This window comes from Vulpes lagopus, chromosome 1 (genome assembly GCF_018345385.1).
Source record: "Vulpes lagopus strain Blue_001 chromosome 1, ASM1834538v1, whole genome shotgun sequence".
Taxonomy (NCBI): Eukaryota; Metazoa; Chordata; class Mammalia; order Carnivora; family Canidae; genus Vulpes; species Vulpes lagopus.
This window is the reverse complement of record NC_054824.1, coordinates 121,641,775-121,667,337: the sequence shown is the minus strand read 5'-3', so window position 1 is coordinate 121,667,337 and position 25,563 is coordinate 121,641,775. Positions and strand designations below refer to the sequence as shown.

The following is a 25,563-nucleotide window of genomic DNA, read 5'->3' as shown; positions in this document are numbered from 1 at the left end:
TTTCTTTTCTTTTTTTTTTGGCATTTCTGCTTTGATTTAACTTTTGGATCTGTCTGGAGCTGACTTCACATAAAACATTAACACAGATGAACTGGCTGGAGTCTAGGCAAATATTTGTGTTTCTTAAACAAATGATGTGCGAAGAAAAACACAAAGCTGATTTCCTTATAAGTCCCTAAGGCAGCTCACCTTTCTAAATGGAAAGGTATCTGCATTCATTTTTATTCAAATCATTATAAATAGTTGAGCTACATATAATATACATAAAATTAAATTTCATTAGAAGGAAAAGGAAGAGATGAATCCTCACTGGATCCTCAAGCTCATTGCAGCTTGAGCTTAATTATTTTATAAAGGTGGCTTTTTTTTTTTTTTAAAGGTGGCTTTTTGCCTCAGAAAAGAAGGAAAGTTTGTATTAATTCCTGGAGCTTGTCTATTTACACTATTTTAAAATCCATTCTCTCTTGGGTTTCCACATGGTTCAGACCCATCACCATTCCTTGATGTCCTTTCCATATAGTATAGGTCGAAGGAAGAAGGTAGCAGAAAAGCAGAAGGGGGGAATAAAGGCAGCTGGCAGATATGGAGCAACTATTCTGTGTAAGGCACAGTTATTCTAGCCTCACCATGACCTTTTGAGGGGTGTATTTTCCTCTCTAACATTTACTGAGCTCTTACCACATGCCTGGCGCTGTGCTAACTCCTTTACTCATTTTGAATCCTCACATGGCCCTGAGAGATGGGTAGCTACTCTGACCATGTTCCAGATGTGCATGGGGAGGTGTGGGGAGGTTAAGTAACTTGTCTGAAGTCACGTGGCAAGGAAGTGGCAGCTCTGGCATCTGAGCAGTCTGAGTCACAGAAACTAGCGTGACTCAAAGTCCTTGTTCTTTACACTTACACAGTTTGTATGCCCACAGCACTTGGAACAATTAGGACTCTTTCCTACAGAAGAACTGTTATCTACAGCAAAGATGTTAAGATGGAAGATTTATTTCCATTCTTCTTTGGCAGTGTTCTTGTTACTGTGGCTCATGTGAGGGCCTAGACTTCCACATTTGCTCCAGCATACAAAGACTGAACACACTTGCTAGAGGAATGTGATGGTGTAGGAATGCAGGATGCTATATTGATGGGTTTGCACACTGAGGTATGTATGCACACTGGGGGTCCATTCACAAAGGCCTAACCAGTCCAAGCTCACGGCAGGCAGATTTCAGAGCCAGAAAACCCAAATGTGGTCCTAAACTGAGTAAATGTCCAATAGATCCTTGACTGATTTTTACTTTTTGAATTATTTTCATTTTAATGGTTTATTATTACACTGATGTAGGTCAACAATGGTGTAGGTCCTGAGGAAAGATTTCTCCTGGTGGCTTGAGGGCCTCTGGCATTATCAGGGGTGATTTTCTCTTCTCACAGGAAGCAGATAGGATTAACAGGTTGTGATTGGACTGGAATCCTAAAAAAGTCATTCTTAGATCTGGGCCTCAATTCCCAAAAGTTACACTATAGTGAAAGAGGAGAAAACAGGGCATCTGCAAAATCTCTTGGTCAGTGCTGGTTTAGCGATTATGCTGGTTTGCTTTGTTCCAGACTAGGCTTATGTCCTACTGTCTGTAAGGACCTCCTACTAATGCCGGGGTCAGAACACCTGCCTCCTTTAGAAAAACTGCTTGCTTGCCCCTTGGAGCTTGGCCATGAGTGATAAGTAGGACTCTTCTCTGCCCACCCCACCCCTACCCTTCAGTGACTCACATCAGAGGGAGTTTTAGAACTCTCTGGACCATCAAAGATGTCACCAGAGGGATGAAGCAGGGCCAGAAACATCAATACGGCTTGGCATTTTATTTGCAAGGGAGTAAAAGGCCAGGGATATCTTTTGACTGGCTTTTATCTCCTATATTTTCCATGTTCTTGTGATTTTAATTTAAAAAATCAAAGTATAAACGTGCCCATAAAAGGGAATAATCCCTTGTTTGAAAGCCTCTAGGACAGATTACTAGGAAAATTCTGTCTATACATCTATCTGTATATGCATAACTAGATCCATGTATGTATTTCTTGAATGGATAGGGACGATGAGGCAAAGAAAGGCTGAGTGCTGACTTAACCCAAGATCACATGGCTCTTTGGTGGCTAAGCCAAAATTAGAATGACTTCTTTTGGTTCTCATCCACTACTCTTTACTAGTAAACCCTGACTGACTGGTACCTACATCACTATCTGGGGGTCTTTTGCTCACACTATGCAAATGCAAACCATGGGCCAGTGGCTTCCTTGCTGCCTCCGAGAATTCCTCAATGGTCTGGGTGAGCCCACTCCCCCTGTACCTGAGCTACATTCACCCTTTCTCTAGCCCAGACTTCTCTGCAGAAGTCCAGGCCTTTTGCCCGACGGCTTTCCAGCATTTCCACCTGCTATCTCTCAGGCTCTGGGAACTCAGCCTGTCTCAGACTGAACCCATCCCCCTGCCCTTCTGCTGGTGCTGTTCACATGCCCAAGTGCTGGAGCAAAACCCAAGCGTCATCCTTGACCACTTTCTACATTCCTCCCCAAACACACGCCATCATTCAGTACTACCCATTCACTGTCCTACGTATGTTGAGAATCCATTCCCTTTGCCTTATCTGCACTGCCATTCCCCTGAGGCCACCCTCATCTCTTACCTCTGTGGACATGCTCATCATGTCATCATCCAACTGCTCCACCACCCTCTGCCCTGCACCAGTCAAATCTGATAATGTCCTTTCTCTGGTAGTGTCCCTCCAGTGATGCCCTACTGAGTCTTTCAAGATCCTCTGTGTTCAGGCCCCTGCTTCCCACACCAGTCCCACATGGCATCCCTGGCCTGCTTCACCAGTGTCCTTCAGTTCCTTGAAAGGTCACACTTTCCCCAGCAGACTGAAAGGAGAGTGAGGAAACTGTGGGTCACCCCAGAGAAACCATAAGAATATGATTTGTGTTGACAATGCTGCTGATAAAAATGGAGGCTGTGGCCCTGGAGTCCTTAACAATAGCATTGGAGAGTCCAGACAGTTCCATGGTCTGACAAGCAGCACTGGGCACTGAAAGTTGGGGTTGCTGCCTTCAGGAAGTATCTCTTCACATATGTTGATTGCTGCTGTCTTTCAGGTCCAAGCTAGAAGCCACCTTCCCAATGCCCCAAATGGATTAAATTCCCTCCATGGGCCACACTCTGTGATCTCCCTTCAGCTATGTTCATTGTTGTGTTCCCGACACCTCTCACACTGCCTGATGTCACTGGACACCCAATGAGTATTTGTGTAATGAGTAAATAAACAGGAACCTCAGATGTGCACAGTAGTACTGACTTCCTTAAGTTAATCTATTTTATCACATTTAATTGAATAAAATCAAGATTATTGCTCATTAGTAATAGCAATTCATGGTTGAATTGATATGATATGGATGATACTAAATATGAATACCACCTCTTTGGTTCTCAATTTCTTCATCTATAAAGCTCAGAAATTACATCCCATGCAAGGTCCTTTCTAGTTCAAAGAATCTAAGACATTCACTCCCAAAATATATTAAAGTGCTGAGCTTTCTTACCTGCATTTTTGTCTTTGAGGGCAACCAGAAGAACTTTAAAACAAATATTAGTTCGTCTTTACTATAGATGGACAGATGTCCAAATATATAAGGTTTCTTGAAGACAGACTACCTGTGCACAACACCTTATAAATCACATCTAGTATTCCTTCCAACTGATTTATAAATTAGAAAAAGAGTTTACTAGCCTCAGATCTCGTATAAAAAAATAATGATAATCAAACAATGTGGGAGTGCTCTTAACTCAGTCATGAGTCTGTACTAACCCTTCCAGGAAATCTTGCCACACATTATCATCAGCCTTTTGGAGAATACAAACACATGTAAATGTAAAATATTTTTGTTTTGTAAAAGTTATTTTTAAGTGCATTCTCAAAGTGGTGGGGGTTTTTCTCATTCAGATTAGGCTTCACTTCCTTTCAAAATAACTTAAGTCATCCATGTATTCATTATCCAAGAAGCAGTTATGCACCCGTTCCATAATTGATAACACATCAGGGGCAGGTGACACAGACATGCCTTACATTCTAGAGATACTTCCTGAAGGCAGCAACCCCAACTTTCAGTGCCCAGTGCTGCTTGTCAGACCATGGAACTGTCTGGACTCTCCAATGCTATTGTTAAGGACTCCAGGGCCACAGCCTCCATTTTTATCAGCAGCATTGTCAACACAAATCATATTCATATGGTTTCTCTGGGGTGACCCACAGTTTCCTCACTCTCCTTTCAGTGGCCAGTCCTATAATCCAGTGTTTACAAACTCTTTGAATCTGTTGACTAACACATTAATACTGAAAAGTTAAACTTGTTGTTTTTGTTGTTGAATTTTAAAAAGGTAAACTAATCAATAGCAATCACAAGCAAAACCACTCAACCATAATCTGCTCCGTTTTTTTTCTTTTTTTTTTTTTTTGTATTTTTGGTTTTTTTAGATCATCTTACCTTTCCCTGATTGAGATCGGAATTCCTCCCAGATAATATGTGCTGAAATCAAATATGTCACCATCAATTTGGCTTGTTTGGGAATTCACAGATATTGATATACGGTTTTGGAATTTTCCAATTATGATCAGTATCTAAAATAAATGAAAGATAAATCAGTAAGCAATGCAAAATTAAAGAATCCTATTCAGCATGAGTCAGGGCTATTATAGTTTTATTTCCTTCAGATTGATGATATACATGGTAGGAAGACTATGAGCAGTGGTGCTTTTGGATAAAAATATAATATTAAAACATTTTAATAGAAATGCTCACATTTGAAATTAATCATGTTTTATATATGCCATATACATATTTCATGCCCAGGTACTCAGATTTTGAAAGGATATGTCCCTCCTCCTTTAATTACTGTAACTTAGTCTGGTAATAGAAAAATGTTCTGGGCATTGACTTAATTTTAAAGGACATTTAACAATTCATGTGAATAGACTCAAAGGATGTACCCGGTGGTCTTTTCCATCATTGACAATGTGTCCAATTTCTCTTTCTTTTGGTGGCTCTGAATTCAGTTTGTATTGCACCAGGAGCTTGCCATCTTCTATATTTAGAGATATGAAGTGATCCTAGAGCATGGAAAAAATGTAGATTACCAGAAGATTCCACTGAAGAAGACCCAGAGTGCTGGAACTCAAGTTACTCTCAAGTTACAAACTGCTTTCAGCTGTAGCTACTTCCACAGTTAATAGGGACAACGGTGCTGAAATATCCAACGCCAGGATGGATACGATGGGTAAGTGTCATAAGCTGTGTTCAACATTGTGCACAGTGGCTGGCACACAGGAAAGATGCAATAAATGCAGCTGTTATCATGATTTTGTTTCATGATATCCATAACCAGCATGCACAATGGAAAGGGAAAAGATACAGGTCAATAATACCATTTGAAAAGATGATTGTTACCTTTCAGAAAGAGGTATGGTCTCAGTGAAACCCCTGACATTTGCCACCATCTGCTCACAGACTTCTTGTCTCAGTTTCATTTGCTGACTCATCCCTGTGTAGCCCCCCTCCTTCCACCTGAATGTGGAGGGTTCCTCCAAGGCCTGCAGAGGACCTCTTCTTCTCTTCCACCTTCTCTTTGCCTCAAAGTCACAGTTACTTCTGCAGCCCCAATGTAGGTGTGTGCCCATGAAGCCAGATGATTCTCTCCAGCCTAGGCTTGTCTTCTCTGGGTCAGATCTGACATCTGATTACCTGACTGTTACTGCATACGTGACTCATGGATACCTCAGATTTGAATATCTCAAGCAGGACTTGAGATCTACATGCCTCCCAGCTGCCAAGTTTGTCTCTCTGCCCTTTCCAACTGCTCGCTCTCCTCCTTTCTCTCTCTCACCACTAATCAATCACCTTGCGAGCCAGCCAGAAACCTAATAGGAGTCACTCTTAATCCGCCTCCCCATTTCCAATCAAAACTTGTCAGTTCCACCATGTCTCAACTCTCTGCCCATTGCATGCCACCTAGTGTCAGCCACACTTCGTTGGTCAGACTGCACAGCAATAGTGTCCCATCCTCCCCACGTCCCCTCTGTCCCTTCCTGAACCTATTTGCCACTCTGTAGCCACAGTGCTCCATGGAAAATGCAAGCACATGACATTACCTTCCTTTGCTGTCATAGGAGGAGGGGGACGGTGAATCCCCAGCACATATTGTGAGGCTCTGACCACCCCTTCCGCTTGGTTTCTCTATGCTCCCTCTGCCTCTCCATGCTCCAGACACACAGGCCACCATTCTGTCCCTGAGCACTCTCTGTCCTTCCCAACTCTGGGCCCTCTTCATATCCCTCTCTCTGCAGGGCCCTATCTTCTACTTTTCCTCAGGGTCTCAGATTACCCAACCTTGATCAAGTCTTTTATACATCTTCATTCACCCCAGTGTTTTCCTCTATACCACTTATGACAATTGTGATGAATCAATTAACCAATCAATGAGTATAGCTTTGTCAAATATTTGTCTTCCTCTCTAGAATATAAGGTTCTTGAGGATAGCAACTGTGTCAATCTTTTTTTTTTTTTTTTTTTTTTAACTGTGTCAATCTTGATTGTAACTGCCTCCCTATCCCTGGGCAAGGCACAGACCTGAACCAGCCCTTTCCTTAGTAGAAAGATACGCTGAGGAATTTCCAATGTAAGGCTTAAAGGGTTATTCTTCCATGGTTCCCTGATGACAAGAAGGCCTTTCTTCGACATCTGCTGACAGAGTCCTTACTTAAAAGTAACATCAGTCCTTGTCTGGATCCTAAATCTTATCCTTGGGAGCTAGTTGGGGTTCATCACACTTAGAAACAACAGTCACATTGGCTCACTGAGTCATGAGCCACTCTGCTTAATGGCAGTGCTCAAAATCATTTTATCTGGTTATTAATGGTGTTCCATGTATTTTTTTCTAACATGAGTAGTATTTCTGGCTCTTAGTCTCCAAGAACTCAAAATGTAGTACAAAGAAGCCATCACTTTAGAAAATGGCCATCTTGCCCTGAAGATGCTGTGGTGACTTCTCAGCTCCCTGGACTCTATAGGCAGGTCAAGACCTTCCAAAACCCTCAGAACTGGCTCAGTCTTGGAATCTCCTGGAGGGTCAAGACCAGCCCCAGAGAGGAGAGCTGATCAGGTCCACGTCCCCACTCTACAGGTAGAAGGGGTTGGTCAAATCCCAAGTCCCATATCAATCCCTCCCTCTCAGACAGAGATCTCATGGGCTGATCCACATTTCTCTAGAAATGCTACCTGTGGAGCGACCGCAAGACCCCATTCTTAGGAGTAGTCAACTCTAGGCGCATCTCCCAGCAGATGGAGCTGACCATCACTTGTAGAGTCACTTTGAATTTTTCTAAACTAGACTTAAGAATGGCCTCTGGAAACCTCAGCTGCTTGAAAACAGAGAGGCTTCCGTGTCTTGAAAAGCCAAGGATCAGGCTGATAAAGACATAATTCCACACAGCCTGGCAAGAGTTGGTCCAAGATGCAAACAGCAGGAGGTCAAACAGTCTGACTCTCAGAGATCCCTAGGAAGTCGTCATGTGATGTCAGGCAGAATAAGTAGATTATGAGACAAACACTAGTTTTCAAAGAATAAGACCGACCATGGCATGTTTTGGTGGCATGTTCTCAAATTCCCAATTACTTTGCCCTGTTAAAACACACACACTCCCATAGCCAAAGAAAGCAGAATTGGGCCGAGAGAAAAGATACAGAAAGAGAAAAGATAACACTGGCACACTTTTTCAGATCTAGTTAGTTGTTTATAATAACCCAGTTACCCCAAAGTTGCTGAATTGAATGGACAGATTTGGTATATTTGGATGTTTGTTATAGAATACCTGGTTTTCTGCAAAGAACAGCAGTCCTCTATCCACAGTGGTCTGAATCGTCAGTCCAAAATTTGGGTTGGGAGCATTTAGTTGAGTCGGAACTCGAGCGTAGCCTGTACCTTCAAAATAATTTCTGTCTGACTCTTCCTTTCTCCTGTCAACATCAGTGATCATACGTTAGAACACAGCAGTAAAAGACCACCACTCAAGTGTGCTTATTAATACGAGATCCTGCTCTCTGAAAAACAGAGCAAAACCCACACAATGTAGCTGTCATGATTTTGTTCAAGAAGAGGAAATGTCTTTAGAACGTTAACATAGCCAGCTATTTCTCTTGGATGTGTTCTTATGCTCCATGATAATCAAACTGTAGCTCAAAAAAAGATAATAGTTAAGTGTTTCCTTTGGAAAGATCTACTTAGGAAGATGTAGCCTAGGAGCTGAAGACCTTGAAATGTAAAAAATTATTAACTGGAATTATAATTTTCTTCTGAGTAATAAATAGTCTGTCCAAATCCTTTTAACTATAGGGAAGGTCAGGAGCTTAAGAGAGCAATTTTCAAATAGGTCCAGGTGCCAAAGTACCTAGAAAGTCATGGTGCACTTCGTGGACTAATATGTTTTTTTGAAACTTACAGTAAATATGTAATTTTGTGCCTGAATCAGGGACCATCTAATACTGAATATTTTGTGATAGGAGGCACCAAAAATTTTTAAAGGATTTTTTTTTCAAAATTGAGAAATTATCAATCTAATATTTTATACAAATGAGGATATCTTAGGCATGGACTAGCAGTATTGCATGCAGTCACAATTTAAGATCTACTGGCCCAAAGCTATCAGTGACACCAAAAGCATCTCATCGGCTCATACCTTTATTTATTATATGTAATATAACTGCAAGTTACTAAAAATCACAGTTACAGAGACATTCGTTCCTGGTTGTTGTTGTTCATTTTTGTTTTTACCTTCTACAAGGCTCTACTTCAGTTGTGTTGAGATTGAAAGTTTTTCTGAAGTTGTACAAGCTCAGGACATTTTCATTGAGGTCATCTAATTCAATACAACCTTTGTACGGAGGGAACCTCAGTCTAGCAGGAAGCTGAAAGAATGAAACAAAAAATCTAATTCAACAAAGGACAATGATCAGGTCAGGCAAGAAATAGTATGAATCCATCACTTGTAACTGTCATGATAGCATAGGGGTTAAGAATGTGGACCCTGGAGCGGGAGGCCCTGGCTTTGCTATTGACCAGCTGTCTGACTTTGGACAAGTTATCAAACTGCTCTATCTCAGTTTCTTCATTCATCAAAAGGGAATGGTACTGATGCCTATTTAAATTTATATGCTTAAGTCTAGATCACCGTGCACAGGAAGTACTCAATAATTGTTAACTTTTATCACTGGATATCCTTTAAGAATATATAGTTCAACCTATTTTATATATAGTGTATAATTGAATAGAGACCTGAGGTCATTATGCCAAATTAAAAGGTCAATATATTCACTCAGTGAAATAACATTTACACTTACTGTAAAGTCAGATGGGTAACCTCCAACATAAAATACAGTATTTTCAGGATCCAGATCGAGGAGTGTGTGGCTGTTTCCACTATCCATTTCATGGAATTGGGATGATCCAGGTTTACTGGATGTGGCTTTTTTGGTGTAATTTAGACTTGCAAACTGATAAATTCTGTTTAAAAATAAAGATTATTTTTAAAAATTATATAAAAATGGAAGAAGTCAAAGCCAAGGTACTAAAAATGGGTTTTAGCAGTACATACAATGGGAGTTTGGTGAGTGTGGGTCAGATTAATAAACAGCAGCAGTCAATGGGACTTGTACCTCTGAAATTTCACCCGGTCCATAATTGCCTCCTGAGTTTCGCTCTTGATCACGCTCTGGTCCACTTGGAGTTCAGACTCCTGTTCTCCCAGGTTGTAGACACATGTGAGCCTGCCATCTACAACTGCCATGCCAATGTAATCCCTGGAGGTCTGGATACATAAACGCCGCCTCAGAATACTTCCCACGCACACTGTTCCTCTCAACTTCCCATCCCAAAAGAGTCTATTTCAAGTAACAGGTTTTACACAATATGCCTTGGGCAGACAGAATAAATGAGGTAACTCCTTGTACAGAATAATACAGACAGAACACTTAATTAATAATGTCTGAACTGTCTTTGCTCCTAGATCACTGCACTCATGTATGCACTCCCCCATTCACTCAACCTGCAAATATTTGCCAAGTACTTGCCATAAAGGTGAACCAGATATAGACTTAGGTCTCTATTAGATTTTAGTCCTATAAGGGAAATAAGCCATGCAATGATGGCCCTGTACCATACAATGATTAAGACTTTGTGCATGCCTCTGTTATAATACCTAGAACCCTCTGTTATCATGGTCAGCTATGTATGTATCCTTCTCTATTATAATATGAGCACCTGGAGGTACATAGGAAATTTTACAATTGTGGTAAAATATACATGAGATGCAATTTACATTCAAGAAACAAATTTTTGTTTATCATAAATACAGTGTTGTGCCTTATAGGTAGATGGTATAATTTTGTTGAAGGAATAAAGTAATGTGCATTTTGTCACAATACAAAGTAGAAAAGTTAAGCCACAAGAAAGCTACAAAGTACCAAAATTTTAAAGAATTAGAGAGTTATTAATAATAGTGTCAATTTTAGGAATCTCTAAACACCACATTTACTAATGACAACCAACAACTTCCTAATTGGCTAGAATTTTCTAGAACCAGGTTTCAGGCTTTTTTTTCCAGCCACTGTATCCTAACCCAGCCAGTGATTACCATATCCTCTGACACTTAAGTTGAAGAAATATACTTTAAGAGGAGGGACTAAAAGCTAAAATGAACTGTTCAAGAGGTGCCTATGTAGCTCAGATGGAGTGTCTGACTTTTGGTTTTAGCTCACGTCATGATCTCAGGGTTGTGAGATCAAGTTCTGAATGGAGTCTGCTTAAGATTCTCTCTTCCTCTCCCTGTGCCCCAGCCCCTGCTCACTTGCTCTCTCGGAAGAAAAAGAAGAATGAAAGAAAGAAAGAAAGAAAGAAAGAAAGAAAGAAAGAAAGAAAGAAGAAAGAAAGAAGAAAGAAAGAAAGAAAGAAAGAAAGAAAGAAAGAAAGAAAGAAAGAAAAGGAAGGAAGGGAAGGAAGGAAGGGAAGGAAGGAAAGGAAGGAAGGAACGGAAGGAAGGAAGGAAGGAAAGGAAGGAAGGAAGGAAGGAAGAAAGAAAGAAAGAAAGAAAGAAAGAAAGAAAGAAAGAAAGAAAGAAAGAAAAGGGAAGGGAAGGGAAGGGAAGGGAAGGGAAGGAAAGGAAAGGAAAGGAAAGGAAAGGAAAGGAAAGGAAAGGAAAGGAAAGGAAAGAAGGAAAGGAACTGCTCAAAATTCCTGTAACATAGTGGTTTAAAGATTTTAGAACTAGAAAGAGATGGGGCAATTGCATATCTTATTAAATAGTCAGGAGAGGTTTCATTTCACTCCAGTCCTCATCCACAGATGGTGCCCCCACTGCAGACTTGAGGAAAGGTCTGTAGCTGGGCATTCTGAGGAGGAGGACAGGATCATGATTTTGTGATGAAGAATCACAGCTGATTTCCATGAAGCCTTGTATTGTTGTCCTCGTTGTGCAGGGACAGATGCCAATCTTTAACCCCTAGTATTTATGTGCTCATGTGTACATACACGTGTCATTTGCTGAGCCCACTGGGCAAGGCCTCTCCATCAGATAAGACTAACAGATAATAATCTGCAATTGATGGGTGGCCCCTTGTGCCATCAGAGGTGGTAGAGTCTGCTGACATATTGGTGGGATTTCTTCCTGCTGTGCCAATGGCAGTGACACTCTCGTGACATGTGACTCAAAAACCATACTGTTTTGGTCCAACAGCATTCCAGGAGGACACTTAACAGTTCTATGGAGGGGATTGAATGGCATGAAAAATGCCTACTACCAACAACCAGCACTAACTTATAAGGCGTGTGAGTAAGCCAAACTGAAAGCAAGTCTCCAGCCCCAGTCGAGCCTTCAGATGACTACAGCCCCAGCCAACATCTTGACAGACACCTCAGTAGAGACCCTGAGTCAGAATCATCTGGATAAGTCATTCTTGAACATTGCACCATAGAAACAGTGTGAAATAATAAATGTTTACAGTTTTTTGGGACCACTAAGTTTGGTGGTCATGCAGCAAATATATAACCAATATCCCCCCCCCAAAGTCCCCTAAACCATATTGTTTCAAAAACAAGAGAAATGTTGAAGCAATACCTACATCTTTATTTCCAAGGTACATCACAAACATATTCTCAGTCCTCCCACTTTCTCTTGATTCAGGTCTTTGGAGAAAGAAAGAAAGAGATGTGTATCCTTTCAAATCTTCCAGGTCATTTGGCAGCCGGACTTCAACTCCAGATTTACCATTGAACCTCATTGGGACAGCAACCTGTGAGGGAAAAGATCTAGGTCATTAAATATTCTTCTGTGAGGAAAGGGGGTGTGTTCTGAAGGGCAGCCTGGGACTGTGCCATGACTCCTTTCAGCTCTGTATCAGCATTTCCCAGTTGTTATAATAAAGAGCAAAGGAATGTGCATGTCTCCTAGATCTGGGTTATAAACTCATGAAGCTGCTTCAGGAGCTGGGTAATAAAGCATTCATGTTCTTCCTGTTTACCAGCCAAAGGTCTCTGAGAAGTGCATCTAATTCTCTGCGCCAGAAACGATAATCATTATTATAATCATAGTTGCAACCCTAGGAGGTTTTTGTATAGAATGACCTAACATGTATGGAAGCACTTAAAATGGTGCCTAGCATGTTGTAGATTATAATTCATCAAATACTATTATTTTTGAAATAAATTCTTTAAGGAATCATTCCTCATTAATATATTACATGTTATGGTTGCATTTATTACAGGCATTCAGTCCTTAAAAATGAATGCATCAGGGCTCTCTAAAACAGTGCTTCTTAAACTCAGTGGACAAGTTTAAGAAGCCATTTTTTTCCCCTCTCTAATCTGCCCCAGACCAGTACTTTTGTAAATATATTAAAAATTAAATTACTAGAAAAATGAAATAAAGAAAGTATGCAGAGTACACACCTACTATCCCATGCTTGAATTTTGAGGCAATTCAAATTATTAAAAGTTTTTAGACATATACTTTCAACTTTATATTTATATATAATAGGCCTGTAACAGAATTTCTCTGACTAGTATTGGCCTGTTGACCAGCTTGGGTAGATGGCACTCAAACACAGAAAATAAATATTCCTTAATGACCTAAAGAATAGCAGCCTAGAATGACACATCAACTATATTTTATCTATCAAGCATTGAAATATTTATGGGAAACCTTGTATATACAAGGCCTTATGTTGGAATAGAGTACTTAGTGGTGGCGTGGGCTGTCATTTCTCCAATGTGCCTGTGACTGAGCACCCCTCACCCATTTTACAGGCTCATTTCATGCCTCTTTCTCACTCCCCTCTGCTCTCCAGTCTATCTAACCACATCCTGAGTCTTTCCTGGCATGCCCTTTGTCACCTGGAAAACTCTATCTTTTTAATTTTTTTAATTAAGAAATCATTTCATGTATACATAAAAAATGGAGAATATACTTGCATATTCATTAATTCTTAAGAAATTAAACATTAGTGGTACCATTGCAGCTCCTTGCATGTCTCACCTTGTCCGTGTTCCTCTCTCAGAGGCCACACTACCCTGGATTTAGACTCCCATGCAGAGTCCATGCATGTTGTATTATTTTTATTAAAATGCATCTATATATAGACTATAATTAATCTGATTTCTCATGTTTTAAATATTTTAATAGAAATGATATCTTTACACATCCATCTACAATGTGCTTTCTTGGCCTTACTCTGTTTTTAGGTTTATCTGTGTTGACACACCTGATGGCGCTAGCTCATTCACATTTATTGTGGTATGGTCTTTGTATAAGTTTATCACAATTTTATCCATCTCCTATTGACGGATATTTGACTTTTTTGCAATTATTTTTTGTGGTGACAAGCTGTGTCACATTGAACATTCTTATGCATGTCCTTTAGTACCATTCTGAGCCTCTCCAGGTAGAAAGGAGTATCAAGATCTGCATAACACAGCTTTATCTAGTTTCTTAGTGTAGTCTGCTTACCAGCTGCCTCATGCAGCAGCTGGTGAGCAACCCGAGTCCAGGACTTTGGTTTACTAACCCCTGTATCCTGGGAGTGCCACACAACAGCTCAAAAGTGCTGGCTTATTTTTTGAGTTGTATTTTATAATTTTCCACTTACATGGTACTATTATCCAGGAACTATTTTACATTACCTACTTTAATCCTAAAAAGCTCACGGGGTCTGTCTTTATTATGTACCCTGCTCTCCAAATGAACAAAGTAAGGCACAGAGTGATGAAGTGGCTGGCTCAAGGTCTCCCACCTCATAACTGATAGAACTAGGATCTAAACCAACACAGTCTAGTTTGGTCAACAAGTTCTTAACCACTGTGTTATTATACACTTCAAATTTTGTTGGATAAATTAGTGAATGAACACAGAAGGACAAAAGCTAGAAATAATATTTTTCATTTGGTGTTATAAAGCACAATTGGGTGTGAAAGGGTGTGTCTTCCAAACTGTGCCTCCCACTTTATGATTTCCTGCCACAGATTTTTTTTTTCCTCCTGCTAAAGGTTTTACGTTGGGAGTACTTCTCTTTCCCAGATGTAAGGGCAGAAGTAATAGTAAGCCTAGGAATCAACTGTTAGGGCAGTGATACTCTGACTTGGTTTCCCAACCCTCTCTCTCCAAATATCTCACAGGGGGAGGGGGTAGATGAAAAACGCAAGATGTTTCATTAATATTATTTTAGGACAAAACAAATTGTGAGAAGTGTCAGGAATTCAAGTGGATACTGTCAGGTTAAAGTGAGAAAGGCTGATGAATTTGTATTCCAAAGAAGGATATCTGCTAGAATCCTCTGTCTTCAATAAAAGTGGATTCTACAACTTTCAAGTTATAATAAGAAAGCAGGACCTGTGCAGTATCACCCCAGCACGTTCTGATCATAGAACCCCCACTTGAACTTGCAGTAATACTTCACCAACTGTCTGGAGGAGAACCCTTCCACCTGCCTGCATAAACTCAGTGGGGAGGAAACTACTCCAGGTCTCTGACATTCCAGATCATTTAGGCATGAAGGTAATGCGCACTTCTGAAGGCTGGCAGGAGGAAGTCAACATTCACATTCCAAATAACCAAAGAGTTAGAACAAGAAAGACAACCAGTTCATGTGTAAACAAGTGCCTTCTGTCTTGATGAATGTGGTAACTTTTCAAAGAAGGAGGCTTAGTGCCTGGCAATGTGGGGACACACCTACCTTATTTGCAGCATCTCTGGCCTGCTGAATTAACTCCCTGATACGGTCCACATTATCAGAAATGTTGCCCAGTGGCAACAGCTGTTGGTTGATACTTTCAATCTTGCTCAGAAGATCAGGCAGTTTGTTGGTTAATTTCTTTACTGTTGGTGAGATTATAAAACAGAAATTTATAGTTATGAGTTAGGAAAAGGTTAAATGTAGATTTTTCTCATTGACAATATGTCAAGTGTTATGTATGGTTCCCAAATACTGGATAGGATGACTCAGAGTCGGGCAAATACTTTTCCTTTTTTTTTTTTTTTTTTTAATTTTTATTTATTTATGATAGTCACAGAGAGAGAGAGAGAGAGAGAGAGAGGCAGAGACACAGGCAGAGGGAGAAGCAGGCTCCATGCACCGGGAGCCTGACGTGGGATTCGATCCCGGGTCTCCAGGATCGCGCCCTGGGCCAAAGGCAGGCGCTAAACCGCTGCGCCACCCAGGGATCCCGCAAATACTTTTCCTAAATGCATCATGCCTTTATCCTATAATCTAGATATCAAGTTATCTTTCTTGACCACTATAGAAGAAAAGAAATCTTTGGTTTTTGATCCTTAATATCAATTATAATTTAATACCTCATAATTAAGGGATCTGTATCTCTATAAAAGGAAAAATCAATAGCAATGTTAATGGATTAAAAAAAAATCCTACCTAGGAAAGCCTGGGTGGCTCCGTGGTTGAGCATCTGCCTTCAGCTCAGGACATGATTCCGGAATGCCTGGATGGAGTCCCACATTGGGCTTTCTGCAGGGAGCCTGCTTCTCCCTCTGGCTATGTCTCTGCCTCTCTCTCTCTCTCTCTCTGTCTCTCATGAATAAATAAATAAAATCTTTAAAAAAATTCTACCTAGTCTTTCTAACTAATAGAGTACTCATATTCTTTGAATATATTATGTGAAGTTACTTTCTAATATTTTGATTTCTAATTTCAGGCTTTACCAGGGAAGAATTTAAATCAATTGACCAGAGCACATAACAGTGGAGAAAATGGATCATAGGTCCTGGCTGAAGGATGCCTGGTACCTGAGTTATCTGCGTCAGCGAGAGCCTTGTTGAAGTCTTCGCTCTGTTTGCTCCCATAGGTATCCTTAATTCTTGCCACATCTGTCTGAATGGGGCTGAGCCCATCTAGAACCTCATCTGTGATGTCGTTGGCATTTCTGACCATGCTCTTTGCACTACTGATCATGCCACTGATGTCATCTAATGCACACACAAAGAGAGAGGTGTAAGTATCTGAAATGCTCTACAAAAGAAGCCAAGTACAGTAGGTGGGGAGATGCTGACCTCTCTGTATCCCACGAAGGTCATCCCGGATGACAGTGATATTGGTGTCGATCAACCCTTTCCGAACTGTCATAACTTTCAGAGTTTGCTGTAGGTTGTTGAGAGCCGGACTGATTTCTACAATAAAATAAAGCATTGGGAGGCATGAATGTGCCTAGATGCATAGCCTCAGGGGATTCTGGTTACAGAGGCCAGGAGCATATCAATGCCTGGGTACCAGGCTCCTGAAAAATGCCCATGAAGAAAGAGAGATGCTTAATCATCTAGGGGAGGGTTAACTTCTACTCTGCTCAGGGCAAATGTCTCCACTTAGTGAGGGAAAGGGATGTGACTGTCTTATTCACTGCTATGTCACAGTGCATTGTCTGGCAATATTAATTAATTAATTAATTAATTAATACTAATATTAAATCTGGCCTTAATATTAGTACATACCTATTGAATGAATGAATGAATGAATGAATGAGTGAGTGAGTGAGTGAATAATGTAGAAAGGATGCTTCTTTAGTCAGAATATAAAGAAGATGATAAAGAAGTGCCCTTGAGAGAACCTTATCTAAGCAAATAGACACACAAAGTAGGCATTGTTTCTGTTCATTTCCAGACTGATACATTTAAGGTGATTCATTGAAAGGGAGGGAGTTCACAGACATTCCTAGCTGATAATATTGCCATGGAAAATGACCAGTGAATGCTTTAAGATCCAAATGATGATAAATGGTCTAAATTATAATTCCAGGACTGATTTAAATAGCAATGTGGACAAATACCTTAGGATCTCTCTTATATGTGGAATCTAAAAACACATCCAAAATGAAAACAATAAGCTTATAAATATGGGGAACATATTAGTGGTTGCCCTAACCCAGGGATGGGAATGGGAAAAATGGGTGAAGGGGATCAAAAGATAAAGAGAAGCAAGCAAGCAAGGTGGTAGAAAACAAAAGAAAAAAATACCAATGTAGTTAGCATCCTAACCCTATTTAAAACACCAATCCTTTCCTCTTAGCTCAGATTTTATGAAGGGAGCAGATGTCATACCAGGAAACTCCTGCAATTTGCTAAGCAAATCCTTCTATGTTACTACATTTTTTTGTGTGTGATTTTTCATGTATTTAATTTTTTAAAATGAAAAAAGATAAATACATTTATTTACTGTCAGAAGGCATCTAATCACTAAAGAGGCTAAGATAACTTATTGGCCATGAAGGAACATGAAAGACCAGAGAAAAATCAAGATATGGAATTTTCAGAACACTGGAATTTAGTGAGATTAAAATGGCTTCATTGTTTTGTAAAAAATTAAATAAATGGGAACATTTCAAAGATAAAATTTATCACTCAAAAATTCTCATGGTTCACAAGGGTAGTGATTTTGCTACTTTTACTTACTAAGATTCTAAGACTTAAGGAATTTTCAAACTCCAGTGACCTGGAACTATGTCTGGGTCTTCAATGAGAAATCAGCCCTGCACATACCTCTACACTGTGCAGGTCGCCAATGCCACAATCACTTGTGGATCAAATTAAATAGGCCTCAAATCCAAGCCAAAACAAGCCTATAACCTTCAAGATCTATGTTCTACTCATGAGATTCTAGTTAATTTAGTACATGTGAGAATGCTAGGTGGAAACATCAAATCTGTAAAATAGACCATGGATTTACAAAGTATTGTCTGCAATGATTCACAAAAAACATTTGTTTCTAGAATTTGCTGCTTCTCCTGATCTTATAGGTCATTTTCAAGCCCTTGGCTCTCCCAGCCACCAACCTCAATACCTTGCTGGAGCTTCTTCTGTGTTATCTTGGTTTGCTTTAAGAGTTTATCACTGTCGGAACTCAGGGTTTTCGCTTTTCTTGGAAGATCTTCCTTTATCACTGTCTGCAATCAAACATTTATCAACCTTGAGCATGTGGCACACCTTAGGAAATGTGGAGTGAGATTTTCATCCTACTCTGAAAACCCTTATCTTTAGTCTTTAAAGGATGAGGCTCAAAGGTGAGGAGGAGGTTTAAAAAGTCTGTTTCTTAAAAGATATAGTTAAGGCTGTAAGTAGATACTTGTGGCTTGGGGAGGTGGGCCCTCCCCTGGTGGCAAACTGACAAATTATGTGACACGTGTCTCATTTTCTCCATGTCATTTGCACAATACCCTCTTCAGTAACTGAAGACAGACTGAGTTGCTTTTAGATTGTCAGTATTTGGGAGATAAGCATCTTCAACCTTCCAAGAAGGCCTGGCCCTAATTCTTTAATGTTTATATTTTCTTCTTTATTTTTAGATAGAGGAATATTATATGGTGCAGAGAAAATCCCAAAGGACTCCAAGACATGTCCAGGTGTTAAGACAAATGACAGGAAATAAATGATTACCAAACTGCGTACAAAAACCTCTCTCTTCTTTGGGAAATGTCAATACTTACTCACAGCCTAAATCATTCCTAGAAAGGAGCAGGCTATACTACTTATCTTGGTTCGACATTGATAATCAGTGTAATTTCTATTTGGTTTTACAAATGGTTTTTCCAACTGTGCTACGTATATCAAAACAGTCAAGTAAATACAGAAGTGGGCCATGTTTGGAGCAAGTTCAAGTCTATTTTATACAAGCTCGATGTAAAAGAATGCTTGTTTATATTCCACAGTGCATACAGAAAGAAAAGGGGTCAAGGCAGGTGCCCACCTGGAGGGCAGACTCGGAAGCCCTGGTGGCCTTGTCAGCCGCATCCTCAGCTGCTTTGATGGCATTGAGGATGTTCTCATAGGCGGTGGCGGCATCCACTGCACAGCGCACCAGCTCATCCCCACTGGCATTCTTCTTGATCCTGGAAGACAGTGTGGGTGAAGGGCTCCAGCACCCCCCACTGCCTCCCACCCCCCAGCCTCCCTGATTAATTAGGCAAATGGACATCAGAGGTGGCATGGATACATTTGGGAATCAACCCCCCACCTCCTGCCCGTTGCAGGTTGGGTTGGGCCCTGGGGTCTGCCCTCCACCCTACTCTGGAGACCAGCTGTTGGGGAGGCTTTCACACTAGGCTCCAGCCACCCGTTCAGTTAGATCTCGGGGGTCACTCACTCCTCCAGCTGCTTTGCCAGCTCTTGTAAAGACTGTGCGTGCTTTTCTGCCTCCACCACCAGGGACGCTTTGCTGGCGGACTGGGATAGTTCTCTCACTTTGTCATTTAGTTCATGTCTTTTTTCATTTAAAGTGGCAGCTAATTTTTCATATTCCTATGTTTTCAGGTAAACAAAGACAGTGTCAATTTAAGCTAAGATTGTATATACCATTTTCTTGAACTCTATTGTAAACTTCAGGTTCCCGGGATACATTATTTCCATAGTGGCACTGATAACACTTTTCTAAGTTTTCCCACCATTTGAACATTTTTCTTATGGTGGGTACTCCCTTTGACAAATTTTATAAAAACATACTGTTATGTTGTAATGTTGTACTGAACCAAAATACTTTTTTTTAATTTAAAAGTAGTGATTATAAAAGGTATTTCCAAAATACCTGTTGGGCTGCTAATGTGGTCAATCTTTTATCAGTTCTAAATACATCCCACTAACAAAAGTATGCTTGATATCTTAAAAACAGCATTCCAATTTTGTTTTATTATCACAAAAGTACCATTTGCTCACTGGGGGCTAATTAGGTAAGAACAGACATAGAAAGGACATTATCATTAGCACCCCCTGCCCCTGTGCCCAGGAGGGCACCTCAATAAACACTTTGGTTTATTTCCTTCCATCTAAAAGACATACACTGCAGAAAAAAAAAAAAAACCCACAACAGATTAGCCTATCTCATAGTTTCCTTGTATATGATCTGAATGTTTTTCAATTTTCCAGAGAATGAGTTTTGTCTCTACCTCCTGGCTTTTCCCCATCAGCTGCAGCAGTGTGTTGGTCTGCAGTAAGGAAGAGTCTGCAGTGGTTAGGTACTTGGAGAAATCACTCTGTAGGGAATTCATTTCTTTAACTTGTCTCTGGAGAGAATAAAAAGAGTATCTGTTTGAACCACATGATGGGTTATCAGAAGGCACAGGCATCATTATTGGGCCACAGCATATAAGTAATTTTAAGCCAGAACATTCTCTTGAACTTAAAGATCATCTAGGCAACCACAGAGTGAGGGGAAATCACTTCAGTTTGCTGCGTGGGTGTGTTGTCATGGTTTCTTCAAACTCCGTGCCAATGAAACAACAGCTAGCACTGTTGAAGAAGCTTTCTATACTGGGAGCGACTCAGCCAATGAGTGGATAGGTAAGTCAGCTCTGGTTTGTGAGGCAGAACAAGAGATTTTCACTAAACAAAGCAGCACTAACCATCACCATGATCTACCTGCCAGGCCCCGTGAGGACATAGCAGCGCTTCAACAAGAGAGCACCAGGAACCTGAGAAGGCCAGGCAAGGAGCAGCCAAAGCTCTGAGACCCACAAATTCGGATCATGCTCCACCATCATCAGTGACTCCCAAAAGCAGAGTCGCTGTCTGAAGAGGCTTTGGGAGTTAAGCGTATTGCCATCTACTAAGATATTTATTTTCTTTTACTAAATTCTTCTTGTTGGGGGGTCAGTCCTGTGTCATTCCACTCTGATCTTACTGTCATTTTATAAGGCCTCACGCTCATGTTGCTGTCTCAGCATATGATGTGCACCAGTGAAAAGATATACCCTGGAATCTCAAGCTCTAAATCTTGTCTCTGCAGCTCCTGGATGCAGAAAATCCATGAGGCCTGGATTTTCATCTATTTCCCATAATGCAGATAATGCCTTAAAATGCTGTTGCCAGTGATTATGATAATGATGTTTACCCAGCTGACACAAAAAGTCAGTTATTTAAAACATACATTATATGCTTGGATTTAATTATAACAATATTGGTTTCATTTCTCATCTACTTGGCAACATTATTCCTCCAGTACTCCATCAGCCCGGGGCAGGGAGAAAGCAATTTGCTCTGCTTTCCCTGTGGTTTAAGTTCACAATGTTTTCTGGTGACTGAGGAGTAGGAATGACTTTGGTTTTGCATTTAATTCCTTATGCCTGTTTGATTGGCATCTGCTGTACAGACAGGTGTGCACAGATCAGATGTACTGACAAAGTGCCTGGCCAGGCCATTTTATTAATGATAAAGATCCCTGCTCCCTCAGCCTGGTCATTAATGAAAGCATGACGATTCTGTGAACCCACCTCGAGGGATTCCAAAGTCTTCTCGTTTCCTCGGTTGAGGCCAGTGGCCCGCTTTGCTTGGGCAGATGCTTCTTGTAGCAGGGCACGGAGGTCACTGAGTTTGGCTTCGTAGTCATTTAAAGAATCCCGCATATTCTTAACAAGTGCACCGTTCTCTACTTGGTGCTTCTCCAGCCGGCTCCTTATCCGAGTCAGCACTGTAAAAGATCACTTTTTGTTTTTCACTTGAGAGACGAGTACCTTGAAGCTAGACTATGAAGACTACAGAAGGATCGAGTTTCTACTTATTTCATGGTTTTCCTTGAACTTGCAAGTGAATGAGAAAGGAAACTAATATTTATGCAGTGCCTGCTGTGTGCATGGTTGTGTGTGCAAACGTAACCACTTGAAAACTATAATAATATGTCTCCTGGTTCAGATATTGAAATGGACAGCCTGAGAGACTAGGTGACTGACCCAAAGTTGCATGACCGGTCAGCCTTGGCACTTGAACGAGACCTGCAGAGTATAGAGCACAAGCCCCTAACACTACTGCTCACTAATATTACTAACTGCTAATAACACTGTCTCCTCAGTCCAAAGCAAAGACTAATATTAAATTTGAACAATACAAGTGCTAAAAGGAAACTGTTACCATCTGCATATTAACCTCTGACATATTTTACTAGAGAAAAAAGACCAGTATTTGAAAAACTATGCACCAGACTTCTATTACTCCCAGGTTTGAACTAATGAGGCATTTTCCCTAAGCAAAGTCTCTGGATATATTTGGTATCTACACCCAGTTTTTGGTTTCTGCAAGAGTAGTGTTAATATCAGTTTGTGATTCTAAACCCCAGTGGTGGTGAGGCAACCTTTACAAAATGATATAATGAGAAACCTGGATGGAGCTTAATGAAAGAAAAAGAAAAATGTAGTTAAAAAAGGAAAAGGAGGCATCAGTGTCTAATATCTTTGGAGAAGAATCTATTTTTTTTCTTGCATCATGGCAAGATGCTATATTCTTACAACCTGTTGGCAGCTTGGAGGGGCTATCCATTCTCACTTGAAGCTCCTAACAGTCATGTACGTTGGGACATCCGGGTGGCTCAGTTGATTAAGCATCTGACTATTTTGGCTCAGGTCATGATCTCAGGGTGGTGAGATAGAGCCCTGAGCTCAGGAGCGAGTCCGCTTGAGATTTTTTCCCTTTCTCTCTACCCCATCCCCACCCTTCTAAAATAAATCAATAAATCTCTAAAAAAAAAAAAAAAAAAAAAAAGTCCAGTATGCTGAAATAACAGGTCTCTCCACCTGTAACCGGGGACCCGACCTCACACTTTGCACACTGTAGTTCAAGCCCATTAGAATGGACTGCATGCAAGGATCTGGGAGTTTCCTTACAGAGCTGAGCCTCTGTTTTTTCAGCTTCTGCTTCTCTCAGGTGCTTTCCAAAGTTGCGGTTCCGTAGTTCTGTCATCATGCGCTCTGCTTCAGCCAACTCTCTAGAAAAATCCCCTGAAGGCAGGTTGTTTCCTTCCCCATCTGTCCCAGAGATCTGCTTCAAGAGAACTAGAAAATATCAAGTAGTTTATTAAACTGGGAATTCTGGACTCCAGCTGACTACTAAAAAACAGAAAAGCGCAGAGATTTTTATGGAGGGTTTATATTAGTTTTTTAGTGTCACTACAGGGTCTTTTTCATAATGTTGAACTATTAAGTAGAAAATCTTTCAGAGCACAGAACAGAATTAAAAAAATATTTAATTGGACTGAGAAACTGCTTACTGTGCACATTCTGGATGACATTTTTAATCTTTGTGTCCAGCTCTTTTGCACTTTGGGTTGTCCGATCAACATTGTTATGTAATGTTTGTGCTTTTCTGGAATTTATTTGAACCTATATGAAAAATAAACCGATTAACAACAAACCATGTAGATGGGGAGAAACTAACAATATTTGGAGGATCACAAAAAGTTACCATTATTGACTGAACACCTTACCTTTTCTTGCATGGTTTCAAATTCACGATTCAAATTACCCAGTTCCTTTTCTAGACCATCCATTTTTAATCCATGATTTGAAATGGCAGAACGATAGTTGAATAACTGATTCTGGAAGCACAATGCAAAGTGAGTCTCACATTAGAGCAGAAATCTAGACTAAGTCCTATCAACTCAGTAATCCTGGTAATGATATGAAGAGATTGATTTAGCAAGCCCAATGCTGGTCTACAGGAAAAGATTGGGTTCTTTGAAATCAGATACTTGAAGAATCTACTTTCTTTACTTTTAAAAAAAGATTTTATTTACTTATTTAGAGATAGAGAGTTGAGGGGAGAGGCAGAGGGAGAGGGACAGAATCTTAAGCAGAATCAACACTGGACTAAGAGCCCAACAGGGGGCTCGATCTCACAACCCTGAGATCATGATGTGAGCAGAAATCAAGAGTTGGATGCCCAACTGACTGAGCCATCTCAGGTGCCCCAGGAGCCTACTTTCTGATGTAAGTTGTAACATGGCTCTAAAATAAACTGGAAAACATGAGGAGACAAGAGATACTTTACTTGAGTTAGTGACCTGACCTTAAAGAAATGAAGGTGGTACCATTCACCTGATATATTGCTTTTCAACTCTATAATACATGTCAGTTGTTTTTAACCTATATTTAACATTATAATACTAAAAGCAGTGCCTAAGGCTACTTTAGTGAAGGAATCATTAGATTCGAAGAATCTTATGGCAGGAAGGGAACTGAGAGCTCATTTAATTGAATGCTCTCATATTACAAATGAGAAAATGTAAATCCAGAGCAGTTGGGTGATTTGTCCATGCCACAGCTGTAGAGCTGATCAGTAATTGCTTAAAGACCAGAATCCAGGTTTCCTGTCTTTTCAGGTACTAAACTGCATCATTACTTTTAGAAAGTGACATTGCTGCACATAACATCTGAGTAGTGATTATTTTCCTTTTTTTTTTTGGAAAAAAAACCTTGTTAATAGCTTGAAGAAATGTACAGGAAAAAGCAATACTATTGCCTCCACTTGCATGTGAGAGAGCCAGTGATGGGGGAAAAAACACAAGCTTTTCAGCTTAGGTCCAAACCCTAGGTCTGCCACTTTGTAGATAAGCCTCACTGAATTTTATCTCCTTCATCGATAATTGGGGATTATAATATTAAGATGCTAGGTTGTGTTGATGATATTATGAAGTGTCATATACACATGAACATTCAAAACTGTTACTTCCCTTCTCATGCTTATTCCTAGTGAATTTTAACAGTGTGTGATTTAGAAAGAAGATCTATTTTAATTTTACTATGGGAAAACTGAGGCATATCACTCTATAGAATGTTACAATACCTGGATAAGTAGAGTAGGTAAAGCATGGAATTCGATCTTGGTTTGAATTCTAGAATCACCTTGTACTAGCTGTGTGATGGTGGTCATGTTACTTAGCTGTAACATGCCTGGTAAATGAAGATAACATTATTTTCCTCATAGGACATTGTGAGAATTAAATAAAGTGCTATCACAGAGCCTGGCTCATAGGATGGGTACTAAAATGCTGGTTCCCTGTCCTTCGTCAAACTGCAGGATTATATTGATGACACCAAAGTAACTCTGGTAGCTTCTTTTTCTCTCAAAACATAATGGTTTTCTTCCTCTCTTTAATAGACCTGTAAATCATGGACTAAAATGTATCCTGATGAGATGGGAAAGAGCCATTTTTCTAGCATGATTTTTTGCA

The 25,563-nt window shown here is 40.2% G+C and overlaps 1 protein-coding gene across 2 annotated transcripts in view; it reads right to left on the bottom strand.

The window, feature by feature from the left end:
* LAMA3 (laminin subunit alpha 3) overlaps positions 1-25,563 on the bottom strand; it is a 249,718-nt gene that overhangs the window by 26,047 nt on the left and 198,108 nt on the right. For both annotated transcript variants that reach the window (XM_041769356.1, XM_041769364.1), the window contains 18 exons: positions 23,818-23,928; positions 23,602-23,713; positions 23,219-23,386; positions 21,836-22,032; positions 20,513-20,629; positions 19,717-19,871; positions 19,321-19,462; positions 18,418-18,520; positions 16,638-16,754; positions 16,374-16,553; positions 15,307-15,449; positions 12,202-12,372; positions 9,742-9,893; positions 9,427-9,589; positions 8,861-8,994; positions 7,902-8,046; positions 5,025-5,144; positions 4,522-4,655 (listed from right to left, as the gene is read on the bottom strand). In XM_041769356.1, the coding sequence (XP_041625290.1) occupies positions 4,522-4,655; positions 5,025-5,144; positions 7,902-8,046; positions 8,861-8,994; positions 9,427-9,589; positions 9,742-9,893; positions 12,202-12,372; positions 15,307-15,449; positions 16,374-16,553; positions 16,638-16,754; positions 18,418-18,520; positions 19,321-19,462; positions 19,717-19,871; positions 20,513-20,629; positions 21,836-22,032; positions 23,219-23,386; positions 23,602-23,713; positions 23,818-23,928 (2,564 nt within the window). The remainder of the gene's footprint in view (positions 1-4,521; positions 4,656-5,024; positions 5,145-7,901; positions 8,047-8,860; positions 8,995-9,426; positions 9,590-9,741; positions 9,894-12,201; positions 12,373-15,306; positions 15,450-16,373; positions 16,554-16,637; positions 16,755-18,417; positions 18,521-19,320; positions 19,463-19,716; positions 19,872-20,512; positions 20,630-21,835; positions 22,033-23,218; positions 23,387-23,601; positions 23,714-23,817; positions 23,929-25,563) is intronic.